The sequence below is a fragment of the Acanthochromis polyacanthus genome, chromosome 11 (genome assembly GCF_021347895.1).
Source record: "Acanthochromis polyacanthus isolate Apoly-LR-REF ecotype Palm Island chromosome 11, KAUST_Apoly_ChrSc, whole genome shotgun sequence".
NCBI classification, from domain to species: domain Eukaryota; kingdom Metazoa; phylum Chordata; class Actinopteri; family Pomacentridae; genus Acanthochromis; species Acanthochromis polyacanthus.
This window is the reverse complement of record NC_067123.1, coordinates 4,147,722-4,159,982: the sequence shown is the minus strand read 5'-3', so window position 1 is coordinate 4,159,982 and position 12,261 is coordinate 4,147,722. Positions and strand designations below refer to the sequence as shown.

The 12,261-nt window shown below is 34.5% G+C and overlaps 1 protein-coding gene across 3 annotated transcripts in view; it reads left to right on the top strand.

Moving 5' to 3' along the window:
• ext1c (exostoses (multiple) 1c) overlaps nucleotides 1-12,261 on the top strand; it is a 147,052-nt gene that overhangs the window by 117,555 nt on the left and 17,236 nt on the right. For all 3 annotated transcript variants that reach the window (XM_022212070.2, XM_051955466.1, XM_051955467.1), the window contains exons 4-5: nucleotides 5,659-5,766; nucleotides 9,325-9,444. In XM_022212070.2, the coding sequence (XP_022067762.1) occupies nucleotides 5,659-5,766; nucleotides 9,325-9,444 (228 nt within the window). The remainder of the gene's footprint in view (nucleotides 1-5,658; nucleotides 5,767-9,324; nucleotides 9,445-12,261) is intronic.

The following is a 12,261-nucleotide window of genomic DNA, read 5'->3' as shown; positions in this document are numbered from 1 at the left end:
CAAAAGTGGTCCAAAAAAAGACACAAAATAACAATAATGAGACAAAACTAGAGAAACAAGACACAAAATGACAATAATGAGACACAAAATGAAACAAAGGAGACAAAAGTGGTCCAAAAAAGACACAAAATGACAATAATGAGACACAAAACTGCAGAAACAAGACACAAAATGACAGAAATGAGACATAAAACTGCAGAAACAAGACACAAAATGACAATGAGACATAAAAGTAGAGAAACAAGACACAAAATGACAGAAATGTGAAAGAACAACCACAAAGAGACATAAAATGTCAGAAACCAGATTGAAAACAAAGCAAATGAGACACTAAATGACAAAAACTGAGACACAAAACTAGTGAAACAAGACACAAAACAACAAAAACAAGATTGAATGACAGAAGGGAGACAAAAAAATCATAAATGAGACGGAAAACAACAAAAACAAGACACAAAACGGAAAAACAAGACACAGAACAGAGGAAAAATAATCACAAAGAAACATAAAATGAGCTAAAGGAGACAGAAAACAAACAAAATGAGACACTAAATGAGACAAAACCAAGAAAAACAAGACAAAAGATGACAAAAAAAGACAAAACTACCTATAAGGGACACAAAATGAGAACAGATTGTACACTGACAGGAACTTTGTGGAGACACAAGACCAGCCTTATTTGTTAATTTTGCTCTTTCTTCCATTTTTATGATCAAGTAATGAGACATTATTGTCATTTTTAGATTATTTACTGAGGTTTTGGACAATTTTTGGGTCATTTTCTAAAAATTCTGAATCATTTTAGGTCGTCATTGAGGCATCTTGGACACGTTAAAGCTCATTTTAGACTCATTTTGGATGATTTTCAAACCATTTTTGACTAATTTTTGTCATTTTTAGACAGATTTCAATTTAACATATCCAAAAACTGGAACCTTCTACTGATGTTAGAGCCTCAAAGGTTGGAGAAATGTCAACAAAAGACTGGATTTTAATAGAAATATGGATCCATCCATAGATGTACACTGACAGGAACTTTATGGAGACACATTATACCTCCAAAGTTTGACCAATTTGCACTTTTTTTCCATTTTTAAGGTCAAATAACTACACATTATTGTATTTTTTAGACTATTTAGAGTGGTTTTGGACAATTTTCAGTCATTTTTGACCAATTTTGAGTTGTCTCTGACAAGTTAAAGCTCATTTTGGATGATTTTTACATGAATCATTGAGTCTTTTCAGTTCTTTTGGGCAGATTTTAAGTCAAAATATCTAAAAACTGGAACCTCATCTGGTCAAACAAGATTTTTTTTGTATTTTAAGTTTTTATTGTTGACATTTTGGTGAGTTTCAGGTAACTTTAAATCACTTTTATTGATTCTGGACCGAGTCACTTTTCTTCTTCCATGTGTTCTTGGTTCTGTCTTGTTGTTTTTTCTGGTTTTATCTTATTTTTCATCTCATTTTTCTCGGTTTTGTGTCGTTTAGTGCTTCATTTCTGTCCGTGTGATTCTCGTTTGAGTCGTTTTACGTCTCTTTGTGGTTGTATTTGTGTTTTTTTTCCTCACTCTGCTGTTACTGACACCTAAATGGAACGTCTGGGGTTTTTATCCTGAATGCTGATCGTCCTGCGGAGCCTTTATTGGCTGTTTGCTCGGCCTTTTAAAGCCAAACGGGTCCGTTAACGGAGCAAACAGAGGAATCATTCATGGGTGGGAGGAAACAAAGCAGCAGCAGTTCAAACCGCCGGCTGCTGCTGCACTTTTCTGCCACCCAGGTCGAAGCTGCTGTTTTTAGACCTGCAGAGGGACGACTCCTCCTCCTCCTCCTCCTCCTCCTCCTCCTCCTCCTCCTCCGCCTCCTCCTCCTCCTCCTCCTCCTCCGCCTCCTCCTCCTCCTCCTCCTCCTCCTTCTTCTTCTTTTCCTCTTTTCAGGATTTTCTTTGCTGTTTTTTTACAACATATTCCAGTGCCAGCGAGGCCCGCTAAAGAACTGGCAATTACCGGCGTGGAGGGAGACTCGGTGCCAGCTCCTCCTCCACAAAACCTCCCAAAGCAAACAAACCAAACGCTGCACACTTTCTCCACTTTCTCCAGCAGGCAGAGGGTCTAAAAGTCCCCCAGAGGAGCCTCACCTCTGTGGGAGGACGCTCAGGTGAGCTCAGGGTTGGTCGTCTGGAGGCCTTCACGTCTTCTCTGCAGGATTCTCCGTTTGATCTGCAGAGATGGGCTCCTCTGGTGGTTTAATGATCAGAAATAAAACTAAACGGAGCAGCTCAGATAAAGAGGAGCAACATCAGGAAGCTGGAAGAGAAGATGAAACCTCGTGTATAAACTGGTCCATGTTGACCAGAACACGTCTCTCAGAGGTTCCACCTGCAGGTTACAATAAATAAATACATCAATAAAGTAAATAAACAAACTGGAACTCTGTCATCAAATGTGGAACTCTGGATTGTTAATGTAAAGGTGGAAATAGTGGGGAATTTCTGTTTTTAAAAAAGGAGGTATTTTTAACTGATTAAGTTTTTTTTCAGAAAAAAATATTTTAAAAATATAGATAAATTTAATCTGGATATTATTTACTGAATTGGCCTGTATTTTATTTTGTTTTTTTTTTTAACCATAAGCCTACAATTTATTAGATTTTTTTATTTTATTTTATTTTTATTTTTAACACTTTTCACAAAATTTCTGATTTTTAAAAAAAGGAGATATTTTTAGCTGATTCAAAATTTTTTAGGAAATTTTTAAAAAACGTTATTTTCACCTTGTCTTTTTTAATAACCCTACATTTTAACTGATTTTTTAAACAATTTTTAACACACTTTTATAATAAAACATATCTGATGAAAACTTTTTTACAGAAAAAAATGCCATTTGAAAAAATAGAATTTTAATCTTGACATTATTTACAATTTTGCCCTGTTGTTTGTTTGTTTTTTAATAACTGTGCAATCAAGGTTAAATAATAAATTATCATTGATTTTTGATGTTTTTACAGGTTTAGCTTGATTTATTTTTATCACCTAATATGTAAATTAATTCACAACAAATTCACAATTTATTACATATAATGAAACTAAACAGGAAAGTCTTTAAATAAACCTTAAAAATGATAACTTTTAACAACTAATGTTCATGATTTTGTCGTCTTTCGCTGATTTAAATACAGTCAACAGTAAAGCTTTACAGTCATACACTTTAAAAGAACAAATGATCATTTTCTACCAAATATTCATTTATAATTTAGACATAATCTGTTTTCTTGAACATAGTTTTACTGTTAAACATAAAGTAATAAATTATTATTTGTAAAAATGCTGATTTTTGATGTTTTTTAGTTTTATTTTTACAATCATGTAAAGTAATATTTTTTCCGTTGTTTTACTATTTATTACAGATAATGGAACTAAACGGGGAAATATTTAAAATAACATTTAAAAATGACCATTTTTCAACCATTTTTTTCTCGTCTTTTGTCAAATTAAATATACATTTTTAATTTTTGGACTGTTTTCTTAAAACATAATTTTACTGTGAAAATAAGTCATAAAAAGACAGATTTTTAATGTTATTTACTGTTTTATTTTGGAGGTCAGCATGTAAATTGATGCTGTTTTCCAGTTATTTTATTATTTTTACATACATAATGTAACTAAACAGGGAAAATCCTTGAAATAACATCTAAAAACTCAGATGTCTGAGCTGTTTTTTCATGATAGAAATAATCTTTAGCTCTGTGTTTGTTCCACTCAGCAGCTGTTAAACTGATTAAAGTCAGTTTCTTCTAGAATTAAACATTTATTTTACTGTCCACACACTGAAGGAGCTAAAAGTCTGATTCATTTTTCCAACTGCCCTCCATAATCTGCTGCTAAAGTTCATATTTTTGAGGTGAACTCTGGAAGGTTCTAGATGTTCTGATGGGGATGAATGGAGTTCTGGAGGTTCCTCTAAGATCCCATCAGTGGAAAGCAGCCGATGAATGAAGTCTTTAATGAACCTCCACCAGGATGAGGATGAACTCAGCGCTCAACAGTTTCTCACCCCAACACTTTTTGTGCACTTTTGGATGATTTTTCGGTTTGTTTGCATTTTTTTTTCCATTTTAAGGAACCAATAAATGTTCATTATAGAGTCTTTGGACAACTTTTTGTTATTTCGGTCAAATTTAAAGTAATTTTTGGTCGATTCTGTGTCATTTTGGACTAAATTTGGGTAATTTTGGACACATTTCAGGTCAGAACATCTAAAAACTGGAACCTTGTCTGGTCAAACTTTCCTCACATCAGATTCTACTGATGTTAGAGCCTCAGAAGTTGGTGAAATGTCAACCAAAGACTGGATTTTAGTAGAAATATGGATCCATCCATTTATATGTATACACTTAGAGGGACTTTATGGAGACACTATACCAGCTTTATTTGAAAATGTGATACTTTGTTCTATTTTAAGGGGCCAATAATTTTGCATTATTGTAATTTTGGACAATCTGGATAAATGCCGTCTTATTTTGAGTGAATTTGGACGAGTAAAATGAAGCCATGGACTCATTTTGATCCGTCCTGGACAAATTTAAGCCATTTTGAACCAATTTGCAGCAATTTTCACTTAATTTTGGACAAGTTTGAGGTCATTTTGGGTTAGCTTTGAGTCATTTTGTACTAATTATGAATCATTTTGTGAAATTTTGTGTCATTTTGAATGAGTTTGAGATCAAAATAGCAAAGCTGGACTCTTTACTGGCCATATTTGCAAATTTTGTTGATGTTAGAGCCTCTAAAGTTGGTGAAATGTCGACCAAAGACTGGATTTTAGTAGAAACATGGATCCATCCATTTATATACACTGACAGGAACTTTATGGAGACACTAGACCAGCTTTATTTGAAAATTTTGCACATTTTTTCTTCCGTTTTCTCGGTGCAGTTCTAAAAATGTGTCCTCTGCTGGATCCATTCATTCATTCTGATCTGATGAAACTATTTCATGTCTTTGGGAGTTTTGTGTCTGGAGATATTGAACCATTAAAACGACTTCCTGGTGAAAATACTAAAAAAAAGTCCAGCTTTTAAAGACATGAAATTCTGAACACTGAAGCAGCAAAACAACAGTGACTGAGTTCAGCTGTGTCTAAATTTGTCTGTGACTGTTTTTCTTTCAATGTTTTCCATCAGTTATTCAATAAAAAGTGAGAATTTGAAATCTTCTAGACTTTTTACGTGTAAAGAGAAACATTTTAAGGCTTTTTCTTTGTTTATTTTTTTTATTTTATGGCTTCTAAACATTTAAAAATCTATACCTAAGAAATATCAGATTATGTCAAATACTTTTGTGCATTTTTTTGGTGTAGTTCAGCAAAAGCAACCGTAAGATGGAAGGTTCAGGAGTTTTTATTTGTCCATACAGTTTGTGCAAAGTGACAGTTCTCAAAGCTGTGCAACAATAATAGGACATTATAGAAGGACAAATCTTTAAAACACAAAGGAACATTAGAAAAAAGTCACGACGTCGGAGAGATTTTGGTGCTAAATCAGCCTCATGAGGAAAACTGCTGACGGTTACAGATGTCCACCACATTTCTAAATAAACAGATGGGACGTATTCTGACATTCTGAGATAAAATAATCTGGTTTTTGTGTTTTTGTGTGCAGGCGGCCTGCATCCCGGTGCTGCTGAGTAACGGCTGGGAGCTGCCGTTCTCCGACGTCATTCAGTGGAACCAGGCGGTGATCGAAGGAGACGAGAGGCTCCTGCTGCAGGTAGAACACACACCTGAGATCAGAGCTGCTGTCCAGACTGAAACCTGCATCATCTGAAGGAAAAACAGCAGTGACAGTTAGTTTATGGTCCACAGGAACTTTAGAGAACATCCAGACGTAGTTCACCACAGTTTAGGCTCCTCTTCTATTAGAAAAAGCCTGAAAATGTTGGTTTTTTTTGCCATCTTCTTAGAATTATTTAACCGTGACAGTAGAAATGCAGACAGGAAACACGAGGAGATCAGGATAAAGGTATGATATGCAACAATAAACTCTGCTAAATTAATGTTTTGTCAACCCTCTGAATCCAGAAATTAAAACAAATCATCAAAATTACACCATTTATTGTTGGATTGTCAATTTTCCGACTGTCCTTGAACGTCTCATGTGTTGCGTTTGGCAAAATTCTGCACACCTCATTTAAAAATCCACCGAAAATAAATGTTTTCCTCTGATCAGATGGTGTAAAAAAACAAAAAATTCTGCTCTTTTCTGTACAAATGTGAAGCTAATAGTGATTCATCTGTGATCAGCAGTGAAGTGACGAAAATTCAGGGACTTTCCAAAAATGATCGAACATTTTCTTAACAAATGAACCAAATCGAAGCTTAAAATTCTGACATTTTATTGAAATATGTCTATTCTGTGTCTTAATTTAAAAAATGCAAAAGAAAAACCCTTTGTTTCTCACTAGATGCTGTAAAAAACAAACAAAAATCTGCTCTTTTCCGTACAAACATGAAGATAGTAGTGACTTATTTAAGACAAACAGTGATGTGACAAAAATTCAGGGACTTTCCAAAAATCTTAGAACGTTTTTTGGAGAAAATGAACCAAATCGAAGCTTAAAATTCTGACATTTCATTGAAATCTCTTCATTTTGCACACCTCAATTGAAAATTTGCCAAAAATAAATGATTCTCTCCAAGCATATGATGTAAAAATAAAAAAAATCTGCTCTTTTCTGTACAAATGTGAAGCTAATAGTGACTCATCTGTGATCAAAAATAAAGTGGTGAAAATTCAGGGACTTTCCAAAGATTATCGAACATTTTTTGGAGAAAATGAATCAAATCGAAGCTTCAAATTCTGACACTTCGTGAAAGGGTCTTTGTTCTGTGTGTTTCATTTAAAGATTCACATAAAACTAAATAATTTTCTCCAAACAGACACTGAAAAGAAAATAATTCTGCTGTTTTCTGTACAAACGTGAAGCCATAAGCTGAACAGTGAAGTGACGAAAATTCAGAGATTGAACTTTTTTTTGAGAAAATGAACCAAATTTCATCAAAACTCTTTATTCTGTGCCAAAAAAAAGTAGAATTTTAGTTCCTTTTTATGTAAGAATGTGGTGGAAATGGTTCATTTTTGGAAGAGAGTTTAGATTGCAGAAAAAAATGAAGCAACAGTGAAGAAAAACGAGACAGAAATAAAACGAGAAAACACCTGCAGACTGATGGAGTTCAGAGGGTTAAACGAAGCTCATAAATGTGACGCTCTTTTTTAAAATCACGTTGTTATCTGACAGCGACAGCAGAAATAAAAATAGAGAGCATCTTAACCTCCAGAACGCTGCGTTTATTCTGCTTTTTAGACAGGATTGTCATCTTTTTTCATCGTTTTTACAGAAGAGACTCAGATGAAGCTGAGCAGAAACAAGGAGCCTCACTTCACCTTTTTTCTTTTACAGTTTCTGTTTCTGGTGCTTTGCTTTTTCTGCTTGTGCTGAGAATAAAAAGGTTTAAATCCAGTCACGGTTATTGTAAAACATCCACCTGATCCGGTCGTGGTGGTTTCAGCTTTCAGATTAAAGACGGTAAACGCTTTAATCCTGAAAACAAACACAAAGAGCCGGTAAAGCCGACGACAACCTTCATCTCTGAGCCTCAGAACGACCTCAGGCAGCTCACAGCGTCTAAATCAGGACAGAATCTAAAAACCCTCGCATGTTCTGCATGTTCGAGGTCGTGAAACCTCACCGTGAAGACGACACTTCAGCAGAACCGTCCTTCATGTGACCGAAAAGAGCAGAAACAGAATACCGACAGAGGCAGTGAAGTATGAAGAGAAACCGTCTGGAAGAGCAAAGAAAAGACGTTTAAAACCAGATTTAGTTCAGCTTAAACACTGGAAAATCTGAAAAACAGCTTGTAAGACAACATAAAGTGAAAATAGAAATAAATATCTATATAAGAATAGCAGATTTGAATGCAGCTAAAGAGGAGGATTAACATCATAAACTGTGAAAGAACAAATGACTAAGAATACAGATTTATTCTCAGTTTTGATCTGTTTTTTATTATTTGTATTTTTCATTATTTATTATTATTTTTCTGTGATTTCATTAATTATTTGTAATTTAACAAAACAGCTAAAAAAATCTTTAAAATAACAATTAAATAAATTATTATTTTTTAAATGTTTAATGTCTATGTTTTTTCTTTCAAATATCTGTAAAATATATTATATTTTTGCTGATTTAAATGCAGTAAAATCAAACAAAAAGCAATAAAAAATAAAGATAAGAACAAATTACTATTTGTAAATATGCAGATTTTTAATGTGCATGTTATTTAGATTTTTTCAAAAATTAACATGAAAGTTTATTCTTTTTTCTGGGAATGTACTAGTTATCTGTAATTTAATAAAATAGGTAAAAATCTGTAAAATAAAAATTAAAACATTATTTACCTTTTTTTAAAACCTTAATATTGATAATTTTTCTCTCAACTATCTGTGGAAAAAGTACAATTTTGTCTGATTTAAATACAGTATAATCACATAAAATAATTAAAAAATAAATCAACATAAGAGCAAATTGCAATTTGTAAAATACAAAAAATAGAATTATTGTGGATGTTATTTACATTTATTTTAAAAAGTCAATATGTGAATTTATACTTTCTTTTCTTGGAATTTACTAATTATCCGTACTCAAAAAAACATCTGTAAATCATAAAGTAAAATTTTTTCTTTTTTATTTTACGATTTTACAGTCTTTAATAAAAAAAATTATGTTTTCTGCTGATTTATTCACAGTAACAATAGTGTAATTTTAGGAGCAGATGTTGGACCAGTCAGTGTACAAATTAATACTTTTTTCTTCTGGGATTTTACTTGATTTTATCTGTAATTCAACAAAACAAAGAAACTGTAAAATAACAGTAAATTGTTCTGTAAATTCTGACAAAAACAATAAAGAAAACATGCAATTTTTTACAGTGTAGCATTCATTAAAACTAAAACCTTTAAGTTGTGTTAAAAGTTTTGGGTTTAAACGAGTTAATTCGAGGTTTTTTCTTCCACTTTAACGGAGTCGAAGATCTGAACTCTCCAAGTGATTTAATCGATTCCAGTGATTCTTCTTAAAGCCGCTAATGAGGGTCTAATTATCCAAACAGCAGAACTCAGATCAGCTCAGCGGCTAACATTTGATTGAATTAGTGGCTTTTCTTTGTGGGTTTTGATCCCTTAAATGCTGTTTTCTTTGTTCCGGAGACACAGTTTGCTCTAAAGAAACAACCAAAGTTTAAATGTTTGTTGCTTTTTCCTCGTCAGGTTCCGTCCACGGTGAGGGCGATCGGGAACGAGAGAGTCCTGGCACTCCGACAGAGGACCCAGATGTTGTGGGAAGCCTACTTTTCCTCCGTGGACAAGATCGTCCTCACCACACTGGAGGTCAGAACCTCAACTCACCTGTCCTAAAGTTTGGTTCTAGACACCAGAACAGCTCGTTACCTTCCCTTATATGTTCTCTACACGATCCGGTTCCTCCACTGTAGCATTAAACCATCAGGATTCTACATTATTTCAATTATAAATACAAACTAAGGAGGTGTTCTGACTCACCGGATGTTGACTGAGGGTAAAAATCAACCTCGAAGCAACAACCTGCGCTCTGAAAATTTGGAGTTTTAGTTGTAACATAGCACATAGAACATAGCAGCTTGTTAGTTCATTTGCTAACAGAATATAGTTCAGTTTGTTTAAAAGACATATTTGTAGCAACGATCCAAAGACCTTCAGTTAGAACTTCAGTTTGGACTTCTGATTATGGTTCCTTGAAGACATTTCGTCTTCATTCAAGAGGCTAAGAAAGTCTTCAGTGAGAGACTCTGGAACACCACAAACCTAAGTTTTACAAAACTTCCCAAAATAATCTAAAAATTACAACAATGTGTAATTATTTGCCCTTAATAATGGAAAAAGGTGCAAAATCTTCAGTCCAGGCTGGTCTAGTGTCTCCATAAAGTTCCTGTAAGTGTATATCTATGGATGGATCCATATTTCTACTAAAACACAGTCTTTGGTCGACATTTCACCAACTTTTGAGGCTCTAACATCAGTAGAATATGATGTGTGGAAAGTTTGACCAGACAAGGTTCCAGTTTTTAGATGTTTAGACTAAATGTTGATGTGGACTCATTGGTAGGAAACAGAACCTGGTGTTATAGAGGTCTAGATGTTGGTGTTCATAGAGGTCTACATGTTCATAGAGGTCTAGATGTTCATAGAGGTCTAGATGTTCATAGAGGTCTAGATGTTGGTGTTCATAGAGGTCTAGATGTTCATAGAGGTCTAGATGTTCATAGAGGTCTAGATGTTGGTGTTCATAGAGGTCTAGATGTTCATAGAGGTCTACATGTTCATAGAGGTCTACATGTTCATAGAGGTCTACATGTTCATAGAGGTCTAGATGTTCATAGAGGTCTAGATGTTGGTGTTCATAGAGGTCTAGATGTTCATAGAGGTCTAGATGTTCATAGAGGTCTAGATGTTGGTGTTCATAGAGGTCTAGATGTTCATAGAGGTCTAGATGTTCATAGAGGTCTAGATGTTGGTGTTCATAGAGGTCTAGATGTTCATAGAGGTCGAGATGTTCATAGAGGTCTAGATGTTGGTGTTCATAGAGGTCTAGATGTTCATAGAGGTCTACATGTTCATAGAGGTCTACATGTTCATAGAGGTCTACATGTTCATAGAGGTCTAGATGTTGTTCATAAATTTAACATGCTTCCACGTTAAATTTAACAACATATGAGGCAGATTCTGCAGAACGTTCCCGTACAGATATTAGACATTAATTTCATGATTACTGAAACAATCATGACAACAACACCAGTGAAACAGGAGGTCAAAGCTGCAGTAAAAACAACAAGAGAAAACAAAGAAATCCTGATCACTGGACCTTTAACTTCAGCAGTAAGTTGGCTGTAACTGAACTTTTGACTCCATGATGCCGTCAGCAGAGCATCCGTCCCACAAATATGTTCTCGTAAAGCTGCTCCAAACCAAATGGAGATGTTTAGAGCTCTAAATAAGCGGTGTTCCTGTATGCAGAGTGGTGCAGCGCCGACAGCGTTCCAGTGAAAACATCCACAAAAAGAATCCTCTTCTGTAAACACAGCCTTTTACTGGCTGCTCCTATCGCCGGGCCTCTTTCACATTCGAATCAAACTGCCCTCCTATCTTCATGATTACAGGCTTGGATCCCGGCCTGCGCTCCACATTTCCAACTCTCTCTACCAGCTCAGCTTTGTGATTCAAAGCAGCTCACATCACCTGAAGCCTCTGAGAAATCCCCTAATGTATAGAAATGATATATCATTACTCTGTGAATATCAGTCTCAACCTGCTGCTTTCTGCCTCAGCGCTCGCTATTATCACACTTTTCTCATTTACAGCTGCGGAAAATACAGTCTTCTGTCGACATTTTACCAACTTTTGAGGCTCTAACATCAGGAGAATCTGATGTGTGGTTCCAGTATTTTTACTATTTTGACCTGAAACCTGTACAAAATGAATCCAGATTGTCCAAAACAAACCCAAACACCTGTCCAAAATAAGCAAAAGCTATCTGTGATTTGTCTAAATGTGTCCAACATGACTTGACACATGTCCCACGTTACTCAAAAACATCCAAAATGAGTTGAAACCCTCTTTCAAAATAACTCAAAATGTAATTGAAACCTGGCCAACATCATTTAGATTGTCTAAAATGACATTATTGAATAATTATTGGAACTTGAAATTGACAATAAATGCAGTAAGTTCAATCCAGGCTGGTAGAGTGTTTCCTTAAAGTTCCTTTAAGCTTATATCTATGGATGGATCCAAAAAAAACAAGTCTTTGGTTGACATTTCACCAACTTTTGATGCTCTAACATCAGTAGAATCTGATGTGTCGAAATTTTGACCAGACAAGGTTCCAGTTTTTAGATATTTTGACTTAAAATCTGTACAAAATTACTGAAATTACTCAAAATTTACTTCAAAATCATCAAAATTAGTCCAAAATTACCTTTAACTTGTCCAAGTTGACTCAATAATTGTCTAAAATTACTCAAAATTGTTCAAGAGGATGCAAAAATTGTCCAAAATCATTCTAAATAATCTAAAAAAGCCCAAAATGTATATATTTGTTGACTTGAAATCTGTCCAAAATGACTGAAAGGAGTCCAAATTAGTCAGAATTGAAGTGAAAACCATCCAAAA